The 14823-nt window shown below is 41.6% G+C and overlaps 1 protein-coding gene across 1 annotated transcript in view; it reads right to left on the bottom strand.

Annotated features, from left to right (window-relative positions):
• Positions 1-14823, bottom strand: part of HYDIN (HYDIN axonemal central pair apparatus protein) — a 347254-nt gene that overhangs the window by 39988 nt on the left and 292443 nt on the right. The window contains exons 62-70 of the mRNA XM_043599622.1: positions 14132-14234; positions 13625-13903; positions 11756-11898; positions 9183-9401; positions 6408-6568; positions 4058-4155; positions 3063-3270; positions 1671-1883; positions 1017-1155 (exon numbers count right to left, since the gene is read on the bottom strand). Coding sequence (XP_043455557.1) covers positions 1017-1155; positions 1671-1883; positions 3063-3270; positions 4058-4155; positions 6408-6568; positions 9183-9401; positions 11756-11898; positions 13625-13903; positions 14132-14234 — 1563 coding nt within the window. The remainder of the gene's footprint in view (positions 1-1016; positions 1156-1670; positions 1884-3062; positions 3271-4057; positions 4156-6407; positions 6569-9182; positions 9402-11755; positions 11899-13624; positions 13904-14131; positions 14235-14823) is intronic.

The following is a 14823-nucleotide window of genomic DNA, read 5'->3' as shown; positions in this document are numbered from 1 at the left end:
GCTTACTGGTGCTGGGGTTACAATGGTTGGCATTACCAGGTCATCTCCACCTTTCTACTGTGAAGGCATGTGATTTTGGCTGTTCCAGCAATATCAATGTTTTTTTGCCCTGCCACAGGTCCTCCTAAGGAGGTCTAGCCCGATCACAGCCTCTGATGACTGTGCTGCCATATTTCACACCATGTCTTTGTTTGACATGTAAAAATAGAGAGATTTCAATAGAAATATGGAATTTTGGCTTTTCACAAAAAGTTTGGGAGAACTGGCAACACTGGCAACTTGTCTGTGTGGTGGTCATCTGACAGAGAAGCACTATCGCCAGCTGGTGCTGGTGCTCAGCAGTCCCTATCATTGTCCCCTTGGCTTGCTCCATTCATTTGTGTGACCTTCCTGAAAGCATTTGAATGCATGATTTCTGTTTCATGAATTTATTTCTGCCTCCAAGATTCTCTGCAGAACTTACAGGATACAGGCCCATAGATCTGTTTTGGCCAGTGAGATCACATTTCTTTAGGTATGACTCTACCCTGTACCACTGTGTAAACATGAGGACTACGCTGTGGGACATGACTCACTTTTCTGTTTTACCCTTTGGCCCGACCAAGTAAAAATACATCTGTATCCTTTTACTGCTGTCAGTCCCTCGGGAAAAAATAAGTCTTCAGAGAGTAATCTATGAGTCCTAGAGTCTGCAGGTATTAGTGTCCAGCTCCTCTTTCCTGCTTTAATAATTTCAGTTTTTAAAACTGCACATACTAGACCTTTTCACTTCTCTACAGCCACCCAAGAGAGCTCAGTTCTGTCTTGTTCATGAGGATTGCCTAACGTATATGCCACTCAAGAAATACTTGTTGATTGATGCACCCTTAGGCTGTCCTCCCTCACTCTATGATCTACAGCACACTTGGTATGCAGAAGAGGAGAAGATGATCAATGCCCTGAGTCAAGGTGGCATCTCTCTCTCTCTCTCTCTCTCTCTCTCTCACACACACACACACACACACACACACACATACCTCCGCTTTCTTTTCAGGGTGGATGAAGCCCTTCTCTGTAAGGCATGTGAAGGCTGGAGGGTTCTGGAGACTTTCAGTTTCTTCAGAGATCCAAGAGAAGGAGTAGGTGCTATTAGTTGGGTTCAGGATTGTAAAAGTCCTGGCCGAGGGGGAAGAATTGATAGCAGAGAGTGAAATGGGGGTTGAAGAATTAGAGAAACTTTCTTAGGACCTTCCCTAGCACAGTCCCCCTATCTGGGAATCAGGACTTGTCTGCATACTCTATTACCACAATGAATACTGCACTTGTGAAGTATTGTGAAGAAATGAAAACTGCACTTCATTTGGGAGGGGGAGGGGCAAACTATGGCTAGAGTTTTGGACTTTGGAATAATGATATTCAGGGCCCTTCTGTCCCAATGACCGACCCTCTGTGGTTAAGGTGGTGGTCAGGGATTACATTTTTATGTCTTCATATTTCCCCAGTGTCAAAACTAAGGAGACAAATTCAGCTTCCTTACTATAGACTTCTTTACTATGGACTTCTCTAAAGTCCAACCCCAATATTTCAAGCCTGCCTCTAGGAATTCGCCTCACTGACTTCTCTGAATTCTTCCTCTAAGTTCTTTAGAAGAACTCACTGATAAGAACCAATGCAAACCATAAGCAACTTACCGGATATTCTTCCCTCCTATGCCCACGCTGGTGAACTCAATCACCCGGGTGTTTGAATCCAGAGCCGCACCAGAAGGTCCTCGGAGATCTGGGTTGCGCCGATGACCACTGATGTAGTCTGAGTGTTTTAGGTCAAAATGGCAGAAGGGCAAAAGGCTCCGCCCTTTTGCTGATAGGACTGGGCCTTGCTCTCCAGGTGGCAGGTTGGGAATCCTGTGAGGATAAGATTATTCTTATTCATTTTTAGATGAATCACCACTTCCTTAGTTGGTTGGAAATGAATATTATATCCACCAGAATGTGAGCTCCATGAAAGCAGAGACTGGGTCTATCCTGGTCAACAACATAATATAAATGCCTTGAATAGTGCATGATACATAGTAGGTGTTCATTCATGAACTGTTGAGTGGATGAATGCATGAATGGGCTGAGTATGAGGAGGATGAATTCTGGTTCTTTCTCTGTATCTAAGTATGGCCCCAAGTTATTCCCTCCAGCAGTGGTGAGAAATTTCCCCTGCTATAAAATGAGCACAGAGTCTTGCCCTCTGCGCCCTCTCACAGGCATCTAGTGGGGTATGAAAACTGACACAGAAATTCTAAATGAGTATCCTGAGCTCCTTGGAGAAAGTGAACTGGATGTAAGTAGACCTCTAGTCCCAGCACCAAGCTTAGGCCCAGGTGTGGGACGGGTCCCTGCAGTGTGATAGCGGGGGCTCCACAAGGCTTTTATGGCTCACATAGGTCTCTGCCACCCCATACCATATTTTACACAATTCCTCTGTAAGGTAAGTGTTCTGTATGGATCTTTCATGGGAGTGGTTAACACATCATGGACTTGCTAAATGTTATTGGATTGGATTTCTTGAATTGGGTCTGGGCCCTTTCTATTCCTCACCTATGTATCAGGTCCACCACCATGGCTATGTAATGTTTATTGTGCTTATTATGTGCCAGGTACTGTTCTAAGTCTTCACTTGATTTAACTCACTTAATGTTCATGATTACTGTACAAGGTGGGTATTCTTATTTCCTTTTTACATATGAGGAGACCAAGTCTCAGAAAAGGTGTAAGAAAGTTTTCCTAAGTTCATATTTGCCCAAGGACTGGAACCTATCTGTCTGTCAGCCATTCTTTTGCTCAGTGGAATCCTGTGTGTGGCTGGGAAGGGCCTAATAGGCAGGAGGAAGAGTCTAGAGAGTGTTGGTGAGTAATACAAAAGAAAAAATTCTCCTTATCTTCTAAATCCTGGCCTTTCTGAATCTTCCCAATGGGAAATGTGACAATCAGGGGGCTATGGAGGGCCCAGGGCTGGAAAGAATGGTGGTGGTGCTGGGACAGAAGAGAGGGTAGGAGATGGGGAGTTTTGCTCTGGAGAGCACATCTTCTTACTGGCAGAAGAGATTGCTCTCGAAGTCTCCAACTTCCAGCGGGGAGAATTTCACTTTGAGCTTCTGAGTTTTGCCCACGGGCACAATGCCTGAGGCAGGCTCCACAGAGAAGGGCGTGGGGGGAGCTTCATTCCAGTGGTCCATGGCGCTGTCCAGAGTACTGACCGTGTGCAGCGTGCCCTGGCTAAATTGGTCTTTTTGAGAAGAACCTGGGGGAAAACAGAGAGCCAATGATATTCTGTATTTGCAGTGGGAGGGCAGGTGGAAGGCAGCCCACTCACAGGTCCCTCTGTGGGCTCACCTCTTCCACCAGAAATACTTAGCTTTGGGCACTAAGGGTAAGGGATCGGCTCATATCTCTCACAGGAATCTCATGAAAAATACTTCTATTAATTCTATCAATTTTTCAAAGTTGTTTCCTTTTGGCTCAGGGGGTGGGCCAAAGAGAGGTCTGTGGGTTTTCTGCCTCAAGAATAACGGGCTGTGAATATAATTTTTTGGAGAATCATTGTTTGGAAGTAGGGGTTCACAATCTGGGGGCCCATTTGAAAGGTCTGCGAATCTCCAAAACTGCAACAACAGCAATGAATATTTGTCCACCAAATGTTGAGTCTTTTTCCAAGTGCTTCTTATATATCACATTCGGTATGGGTGTGTATTTTCCAGGGAGAAAGTTCATAGTTTTCATCAGTTTCTGCAAGGGTCTGTAATCTCCCAAGAGGTTAAGGCCTAAAAGACAAGATTCCTAGGGGTCAGTGACTGGGGTGCTGGCCTAATGGAGGGCCAGGCTCTAGGCTCCAGGCTCCAGGAGGACAGAGGTCAGCTCTTGAGTTTCTCAGGCCTGTTTGGTTCTGCAGACACCATGAAACATTTGCTCTGCTTCTCCTTGGCTACTGAGGGAGCTGTTGGACCAGTGCTCATTTCTCCATGAACAAGACTCTCCTACTACCTGGGGACTTGGTTCAAGCCCTGGAGTTTTCCTATCATTATGTTTACCTTGGTTGTCTGGCATTGCAAAGCTGACAGCCTTTGCAGTCTCTTCTGAGACCCAATTGAATTCCAGCTGCACATTTCCTGAATTAGTCAGTTCAAACCTGCAGATAGATCAGAGAATGGATTTGAGAAATGTGCTGTCGATGATTTTTTTCCTGTCTACACATCATCTATACTGTTACTTTAAGTTGTCACTGTGTTTCTTAAACATTTCTTCAAAAGGCAAGTTTTAAGCATTCTGTCTGACATCATGCGTTTGCTGTGCTAGTTATATCTCCTTCTAAAACAATATTTACTATTAAAAGTAAAAATATTCAAATGTTTAGCACTTTAAATCATCTGGCACAGTACCAGCACCCCATGCAATGAGCTCTCAGCATGAGTTTGCTGTAATTCTGAAAAATTCCCATGAGAGAGGAATCAAAATGTGTTTTCCATGACAGTACTTTCTTTAGGTGCAAATTCCAGTCCCTCCCTTACTGAAACATCTCCCACTGGAAACAATGTCCCTGTGGTCGGAAGCCATTTGACCCCTGCCTGAAATTCCTTCATTGACTGAGACTTGTCTCAAATTGTGAATGAGTAGAGACTTTTCTTGCCTCATGTTTCCCTGCATATAAGACAAGAATCAGGAAATAGAAGCTTTTTCTGGAATCATTTTTAAACTTGATCACAATCACAGCAGAAGGATGAGGCCTTGATACAGGAAAATGATTGTGTTAGAGAAGAAAACACAAATGTCTTACTAATTTTAGTGAAGTAGTTGGAGTTGAGTTTGGAGGGGGGTGTAGGTCTAGGGGAGGGTGTAAGGATCAGATCTCCACTATTTGATCCAGGTAGACTGTGCAGGTATGCCCAAAGTCAAGCACTTTGACCTCAGGGGCTTATGTTTATTGTGTAAAAGTATGAGCACTGGCCACTATCCTAAAGACAATATTTATAAAGTGGAGAAATCTTGGTGGTACAGAATACTCTTGATAAAAAAGTTCTTAGTTCAGACTGGAGTTGGCAAACTTTTTTTTTGTTGTTGTTGCAAAGGGCAACACAGCATATGTTTTTTGGCTTTGCATACCATCGGTGTTTGTAGTAACTACTCACTCTGCTGTTATAGTACCAAAGCAGCCATAGACAACACATAAATGAATTTATGTGGCTGTGGGTCAAAAGAAACTTTATTTACAACAATAGGCAGCTGGTTGGATTTGGTCCTCGGGTCATAGTTTGCCAACCCCAGCTTTAAGTGAAATGTCTATCAACAGAAGGTACCACTTCCTTCCTTATTTCTTTTGGTTCTATGATAATTTGAAAACTTAAAAGTGTAACAAATGCGAACTGAGTTGAACAAGTTAGTTACCAATTTTTACAAAGTTGAAATGTCAGTGGTTTACATTTTTGTGCTCGTAATTCTCAAAGAATGGTCTTTCTCTGTCTTTGCATATGCTGCTTTCTCTGTCTAGAAGGCCCCTTTTTTCTCACTTCTTCACCTGGCTATCTCCTAATCATCCTGTAGAATGGGCACTGCTTCATCTGGGAAGTATTCCCTGATATTCCATCTGCTTCAGGTACTCTCACAGCATACACAGGACACCATACTGCAACCACCTATTTTCACCCATTCCCCCCATGAGCTCTTTAAGAGGGGGACCCATGACATCCTTATATTCTTGTATGTGAGTTAACATAACCCTTTTCCTTCTAAGGACAATTTTGACTTTGAATAAATTTTCTAGCTGTTTCCCTGGAAACCTGATAAAGGAGAAATATCAGCTGTATTATTAGGCAACATTGTTTAGAGTTGACATGACCCCTAATTGGTAAATTGCATCTGGTCTGGAGGGAATTATGATTCCCTGGAGGGAAGCCATAGCTTTGGGGTTCTGTGAGTGTAGTGACTCTTGTAATTGGGCATGTCTCTTATAAGGATCATGGAAGCTATACCTATGGGGTGCTTATGAGGAGTATTGGCTTCTGTTGGTTGTGGGGCTTCTGAGCTAAGATGGACCCATTCCCACTAGTGTGGATATTGTCACCTGGAGTTGGGGAGAAAAGAATGGTTACTGGGTGGTGGTGTGGACTGCTTCAAGGACCATCCCTACTGAAGCTGATGGCCGGATGCTGCCCTCCTGGTGGACTGTGTTTCCTGGCCTATATCTTGATTTCAGGTGTGAACTTTAATAGCTCTGTGGATCTGAATGTTTCACTGCATCCCTAGAGTTCCTCTGGTGCATGCTACATAGCTATGATGCCTGGTATATGCCGTCATAAACATTGAATAAGTATTTGATAAAGGAATAGGCAAATGATGAAATGAAAGAACTTCTCTGTCAGTGCTGGGGGGCTTTCAAAGACTCACTCAAACACTCGGGTCTGGTAAACCAGTGTTTCTTTAAAGTGCACATTGCTTGTTTCGCATTGATATGAAGCAAAATTCACATTGGCACTGATGTGAAGATGCAGTTCTCGGTAGTTTTCTTCTACCACTGAGTGAACAGGCTCAGGATCCGTCTCTATCACCTGTAACAAAGGCAGAGCTAGCTGACTCACAAGAATAAAGGGGTGGGCGGTAACAGTATTTTACCCATGCAAATTGACACCAACTTACAGAATAAATGATTCCAGTTCCAGAATAAATGATTAAGGTAAACCTAAAATGACTCCAATGTGGGAAAGGAAACAAATTACTAAGAGCATCAGGACTACAGAGAATATTAGTTTGGGGGTTAGATGGACTATAAAGAAGGTAGAGGAAAGTAAATAATAAAATTAGGGACAGATATTAATGAAATAGAAAATAAATTGAGAACAGAGAGGACTAATAAAGCCAAATGATGTTTATGTGGAATGACTTAAAAAGTCTTCAGGGCGATTGATCAAGAAAAAAATGAGTAAATAAAAATAACTGATATCAAAAATTAAAAAGAGGACACTACCACTGATCCTATAGATTTAAACAGATGATAAGAAAACATTATAAATAACTTTATGAAAATACATATGAAAACTTAGTTGAAGGGCAAATTCATAGAAAAATAACTTAATAAAATTGACTCAAGAAAAAATAAAAAACCTGAGAAGTCCTAATAGTAGTAAAGAAACTAAATGGAAGTAAAAAAAAAAAGTTAAAAAAGACCTAAATAAATATACAGATAAAACTCACTAATAGAAAGGACGAATTAATATTGTAAAATTGTTAATCCTTCCTAAACGGACTTACAGATACAATCCAATTCCAATCAAGTTTCAGTCAGGGTTTCCACAGAACTTGGTAAGTGGATTCCAAAATTAGATAGAAAAATAAAGGACCAAGAATAATGAAAATACTTCAGAACAAAACAGTATGGGAGAGGGACTTCCCTTGGAAATATCAAGACTGATTATGAAGCTATGGAAATTAAGGCAAGGTAAAACTGGCATAGGGATAGACAATGACAATGAAGTAGAATACTGAGACAAGAAACATACCAGGCATATATGAAATTTAGAATACAAGGGAGTCATGGCAGATCACTAGGAAACAGAAGGGCTAAACAAAAAAGGGATTTGGCCAGGTCATGGAAAACCATTAAATTGGATCCTTGCCTCACAGCATACATAAAATCCAGGTGGGCCAAGAGCTTAAATACAAAAAGCAAAATTCTTAAACCTAAAAAAAAAAAAAAAAAAAGAAAAAGAAAAAGAATATTTTTCTTCCCTGGTAGAGAAGGGTTTTAAAAAGAAGACACACACACACACACAAAATATGTAAAAGATGAGATTAATAAATTTCGCTATATTAAAATTAAGAATATTTTTTGTTCATCAAAAGATACATCAAAGAAAGTGAAAAGATAAGCTATAAATTTGGTGAAGACATTTGAAGTCAAATAATAGGAAGGAATAGTAAACTTTATCAAAAATAAAATAACTCATACAAAGAACAGGCATCATAATTGAAAACTAGGCAAAAGGCATATAAGAGATGACTAGTAAGGCCATGAAGTCATTCATATTCATATTTACCAGTGGTTAGGGAAAGGCAAAGTAGAGCCCAAATTAGACCATTTCCCATTCATTTAAGTGAAAAAAAATCAAGAAGTCTGGCAATGCCAAGTTGTGTAGAGAATGTGGATCAGTAAGATCCCTCTGCCAATAGGAGTGTGCATAGGTACAGTGACTTTGGAAAACACAGGCATTATCTTGGAAAGCTGAAATTGACATATCTTATGACTCAGCAATTCCACTTCTAGGAATATAAACTTTTGCAATTGAACACCATTTGACATGAATAATAATGTTCACAGCAACAGTGTACACAATGGAAAACACCAAATAATTTTCAAAAGAAGAATGGATGATAAGTAATAATGGAATTTTATATAGCAGTGAAATGGGTACACTATAGCCCCATGAAACAATATGGATCACAGGCAGTAACCGTTTTTCAAAAACTAAAAGTTAGAAACTACAACAAAACGGTATGCCTTTTAGAATGAGCCCTGGGTGTTGTATGGAAGCCAATCTGTCAATAAATGATATTTAAAAAATAGAATGTATAGGTTGAAAAAGAAAGAAAAACTAAAAATCAAGGGAATGAGTAAACAAGATTCAGGATGATGATTACGTCTAAGAGGGAGGCAGGGGGATGGAATGGGTGAGAAGCACACAGGTAATTCATGTTCTACTTCCTACACTGAGTGTGAGTTCATCTCTGTTTATTACATTATTAAAAGAAACCAGCCAAAGACTAATTGAAAGAGGGACACGCATGGACCAAAGATGAGATTCTGTCATGAACCAAAGATTATAACTAATCAAATTCTGGACATAGACAGAAAAAGGGAATAGCTGAAAGTCTAGCCCTGATGCTGTTGATGGTGAGAGAACTTGCTCCATGAGGCACCCAGACTTAAACTAAAGCGGTTTGGGTCAAGATGTGTGGGCTGCATGGCTGGCAGGTGGCATGCTTGCCAGTTCAGTTTGTTACTTCTGAAATCAAGGTCAAATCAAGGTCATGTAGAATGGGAAACAAACTTTTCTTTTTTTTTTTGTTCCATGAAGGAAGAAAATGATGAGACACTGAACCGGAGAGCAGCAGGCACCACCAGCCACGGCAGGCCTGGTCAGATTTGTACCTGATGTCCCCACTCACCTTTCGTTTTGCAGCGAAAGAACCGGGTGTGTTTCTGAGCACATCCACCCACTTGACTGTGCGCATGCGGTCATCCCAATCAGGGACCTGGTCTGCAGGGAGCTGAAACGTGATCCTGGAGAGCTTGCACTTGACTCCCATCTTCTTCAGATTGATGGGCACTTCGGACTTCATGGTCACTACTATGTCCTTAGCACACCCAGGGTGAAGGTGGCCGATCTGCGGAAGAGCCCGATATTAGTATTTTTGGGAATCTGAGCTTGAGGACTTTTTATACCTGATGGTGACATTCCAGAGAAAGGGTAGAGCCAAAGATCTTGGCAAAAAATGCATCATTCACACCGGTATGTGTAGATTGTCTTAAATATCTATAAGAGATTCTTAGATAGAAATATAATAGTAAAGGCAGATAATATTTATTAAACTGTTCCTTGCCTCAGGCACTGTTCTAAACCTTTACACAGTTCTAATCCATTCAACAACACTGTGAGATGTACAGCTATTACTCCTATTTTACAGGCAAGGAAACTTGTAACTGGCTCGTGGCCATACCATGAATATTGGAAGAGCTGGATTCAGACCCAGACAATATGGCTCCAGATACCACACTCTTAACTACCTGTGCTTCTTCATCAATATGACCTATACGAATTATAGACCAATGTACACAGTACATTAGCAGTTCTCAGAATGTGATCTGGTGACCCTTGGAATCCCTAAGACCCTTTCAGGAGTTCACAAGGTCAGATCTACTTTCGTCCATCATAATACTAAGATGTTATTTGACTTTTTTATTCTAATTTTCTCATGAGTACACAATGGAGCTTTATAGAGATTACATGACATATGATATTGAAACAGATCAAATGGAGAAGCAAATAGTAGAATTTAGCTCTCTTCTATGAAGCCAGATATTAAAGACATTTATAAAACTGCAGAATAATGCCACTCTTCTTGCTCATTTTTTATTTTGAAAAATATAGCTATTTTCATTAAAATATGATATTTATATTAACATTAAAGGGTTTATTATTTAAAAATGAATAAATACATGTTTTTAGATATTCTCAGTTTTAATTTCTTAAAAAAATTTTTTTTTAAGTTTATTCATTTTTGAGAGAGACAGAGCATGAGCAGGAGAAGGGCAGAGAGAGAGAGGTAGACACAGAATCCGAAGCAGGCTCCAGGCTCTGAGCTGTCAGCACAGAGCCCGATGCGAGGCTCGAACTTATGAACTAAGAAATCATGATCCGAGCCGAAGTCAGACGCTCGATCAACTGAGCCACCCAGGCGCCCCCTCTCAGTTTTAATTTCTAATGTGGTAAATGTCAATAGACATAAGTCACATAAATAACAGCTTTTTGGGGTTCCTTAATAATGTTTAATAAGGTAAAGAAGTCCTAAAACCAGAAGGCTGAGATTCCCTGAAGTATACCAGATAAATGGGAAATCTAGTTTGGTTTAAGGCATAAAACAATTTATGATTTATCATATACAAACACACACATGTGTATATATATATAATAGTCCTATCATGTTTCTGACAGATAAAAATATCTCTCCTTCCTCTGGAAAGTGAAGGGTGAATAAAACTTAGTATTTCCCAGGCCACAAATGTGTGTGTGTGTGTGTGTGTGTGTGTGTGTGTGTGTGTGTGGTGAGGGGTATATGCATGTGTGTGTGTGTGGGGGGGGGGTGGGTGGGTGTATATAAATGGACTGTCTGAAGCTTATCTCTGTCTACTTTAGCTGACACTTTACATCCCTCTAGGAAGCAAAACTTCCTGATGGCACTCAAAGATTTAAAGGTGACAAAGTAGGGTCCCCAACTTTCCTTGCTCTGTCCCCCTAGAGTTCTATGCTTGAACAGCCTTGGTGACTGAAACTGGGCAGAAGGCAGTGGATATATCTGGGTATATGAATTGTCCTGGGAACTCAGCAGCAAACTGTCTATGAAAAGCATCAGGTAGCCAGAGGCTAGGATCTGCTACCACATTGTCTTAGGCCTTGTGTGACATTGAGCTTTGGCCAGCAATTCATAAAATGTGTGCTGTGAGATGCTGAAAGGGATTCCAGGTAAAATAAAGTTAACTAGATTTTAGTATGCTGAGTGAGAAAGAGAAAGATGTAATTTGCAAATGTGCCAAATCTCAGTTGTCCACAGAACCCACTACCCCCATCTTAGCTTTCAGTAAGCCACTTTGGCAGGCCTAATGCTCTAATGAACATATACCTTCGGGGACACAGGTCTACAATCTGGGATAGGAAGACCCTAGCCCCTATCCCTATCCACTCTGTGGTAATGTCATCTATTTCATCCATAGAGACTTGCATGGAATTCCTCAACTTCAGCCTAGCGACAGTCTCATCAGACCTCATTCTCTGTTCTTAGACCAGAGGGGACACGAACTGTGTCCTCTGGTACCTGGTCTGAGTAACGGATGGTTCCTGGGCTGTTTCTCAGCTTGAGAGCCATCCATCTCATCCCACATGTTCATGAATATAGACTGACAGTCAAATTGGGTTTGGCTCACACCAAGGGAGTCCAGAAAACAGCAGTTGGCTTTCACTTACCTGTGGGGAAAAGCAAACTGTAGCTAAAAGGGGCCATTCAAACCGTATGACATTCGCTTGGCTGTGATTAGTCACTGTGAAGCTTACATTATAGCTGTTTCCGATGTGGCAGTCTCCAAACTGGATGTGGTCCACCAGAGCAGCTATGGACAGAAACAGAAGGTCTGTGAGTCTTCCCTAGCCTCCTCCTGGGGCTCGCTTTCCTGAGGAGGCAACACTTGAAAGACATGGTGCTTTACCCTCATGCATCCCCCCCCTCCCCCCACTGCAGATGATTATCCTGGAAAAGCTGGAGTCACATAGCATAAACTTTGCCTCCTTGGGAAATCTATTAGTCCCATCTACCTGTCCGTCTGTCCGTCCGTCCATCCATCCATCCATCCATCCACCCACCCACCCACCTTGGCTCTCACCTTCAAGAGAAAATATAGGTCCCCAACTCCATTTATTTGCTGAAACAATACTATTAAGGGTTAAAATAGGATACAATATAAAAGCCCTTGTTAAACTTGAACTATAGATAAATGATGAGTAATTTTTAGTATCGCTATGTCCCATACAATATTTTCAGACACACAAATAAAAAAATTACTTGTTTATCTGAAATTAAAATTTAAGAGGGACTCCTATATTCTGATTTTCTAAATGTGGTAACCCTATCATAATTATGAAATCTGATTTCTGAGCTAGGGTTCGCTGCTGGCTCCTGCTTGACCCCTGACAAGAGAGATGTCACCTCGTAGCCACACAGAGGGGTGGAACACCACATAAAGAGGAGTACTGATTTTAAGCCATGTTGTAGAGACTGTCCAATGCTACATTCCAGGATTATAATCAAGCTCCTAGAAAAACTATCAGCATGTGTTTATAACTCACTTCATACCGACTAGCCACACAATTAGGTTGCCTAACAAATGCATTTTGATAATAATGATGAAATAAATTTTCTCCTACCCCAAAGAATATAGTCAGCCAAAAGAAGCTGCAGTGCTTGACAGACAGTGGGGAAGCATGTCTGAGCTTTAGTGTATACAGTGTATACAGAAGTCACCTAGGGATCTCGCTATAATGCAGATTCTGCTTCAGTAGGCCTGAAATGCTGGGTGGTGTCTGCTTCTAACAAGCTCCCAGGTGCTGCTGATGCTGTTGGTTCTCAGAAAGCGCACTGAGTAGTGAGGCTACTGAGAATGATGTTCTAGACGTGGCACAAATCTACACCTTCTTTAATGAAACAAGCCCATGACTTCTCTCGGAATATCTGGGATACATGGTTCCCATGAAGCAGACCACGCCAGCAGGAGCCAGCTGAGAGATATGAACAGGGACAACTACAGAGAGATATGTGCTCACATACCTAATCTGGAATTTGAATTTTGAATTTCACTTTTCAGCTAAACTGGAATTAGCTAAAACTATAAGTCCCTGAGACTCTTGTACTACTCTTTGGAACTGCAGGGCTCAGCACAGTGCCTGGAACATGCATGCTGATGCTCAGTAAATATTCCTTGAGGGAACACGTGACTGAAGGCATTGTCTGAGCCAGGAATGAAGGAACATACAGTAACAAGGAGAAGATGCTTTCCTAAATCCCCAGGAAGCTGGCTGGCCTGTTATTTAAGCCGTGGTGACTGGGTGGCTCAGTTTGGCTTGGGTCATGACCTCACAGTTTGTGTGTTTGAGCCTTGCATTGGGTTTGCGGCTGTCAGCACAGAGCCCACTTCAGATCTTCTGTTCCCCTTTCTCTCTGTATCTCCCCTGCTCACACCCTCATGCTCAAAAGTAAATAAAACAATTTAAAAAATTAAAACAAAAATAAAATAAAATAACCTGAGCCAACAGTTGTTAATAGCTCATGGCTGTTTTTCTCACCTGTTATCAAGTCTTCCATAGTATTTTCCTCGATGACCTCAGAGATCTCTGGGGCTTCATGGCTGCTGGAAACCAGCAGCCCATGGATGTTGCCCAAGGTGATGTCATCCTCATAACCCTCTCCCACCATGTGGATGTTCGTCTCCTCATACTGATTGTTGATCACTGACAAGTGGATGATGCCTGTCATTCTCCCAACACTTTGGGACTGGAAAATGACATCAAATCCAGCTGTGTCTCCAGGAAGAACCACCAGGGAGGCCGTGTGAGCTTTCTTTGCTGCCAAGATGAGAGAGAGACATGAAATTTAGAACCAGTTTAAAGGAAGATGTAACCATAAAGATCCTGACTCAAGAGAGGGCAGCTCTAGTGTGGGAAGGAGCCTTACCTGCAGAAGCTATTTATGAGGAGACTGAGCGTCCTACTCTGGCTGAATCCTCATCAGTTTCCTAACAAAACAGCTTCTGAGACCCATTGCCCTCTAGAAGTTATACTCCCCCTACCTACCTTTTGCATGTGGTTTGTTTTCCTCTGTGATGTAGATGTAGGAGGTGGTGGGCCACCCTTTCAGAGAGAAGACTCCTAGTTGGTCCCTCAGGTCAACATGCAGCTGGCAGACGGAAAACAAGGTTGAGTGGTAAGCTTACAGGCTGCTCATGGGTTTTGAGTCTGGATTGAGATACTGTACTGTTTTGTTTGGGAAGGCACACTGGTCATTGTGCCCAGTGGTCATGTTTTTGAGTTTCTTATTAAAAGGGAGATAAAATAAGTATTAGACCTGGGGAGGGAAAATGAAAGTTTAGTTCCGCCCTTATTGTCCAAGTAAGGAACTGGAGGTCCAGAGAATATAAGTGACTTTCCAGATTACCCAGCTAAGTAGTATCAACATGGGGTTGCCGAGGCCTCTGCTATTGACAGAGGCGGCTGTAAAATATATACTAGACTAATAAAATGGAAATGAATACTTGTCATTCTGTGAAGGCTTACATGAATGTGAGTTCCTAAAAATCAGTATCTCCCAGGAACTAATGCATTAGTTACCTGATAGTGTCATATTGAGCAGCCTACCAAGATAAGAAGAAAACCAAAGTGGGCTTCTGATTTACTTGGAGAAAACAGATGTTTTCTAGACCAGTGGAAGCAGTATACCTGCTAAAGCCATGTATCTGCTAAAGCTAAAGCCATATATCTGATTTTGG

The sequence above is a fragment of the Prionailurus bengalensis genome, chromosome E2, assembly GCF_016509475.1.
Source record: "Prionailurus bengalensis isolate Pbe53 chromosome E2, Fcat_Pben_1.1_paternal_pri, whole genome shotgun sequence".
NCBI classification, from domain to species: domain Eukaryota; kingdom Metazoa; phylum Chordata; class Mammalia; order Carnivora; family Felidae; genus Prionailurus; species Prionailurus bengalensis.
Note: the sequence above shows the minus strand (reverse complement) of the source record. Positions and strands in the feature narration are given on the sequence as shown.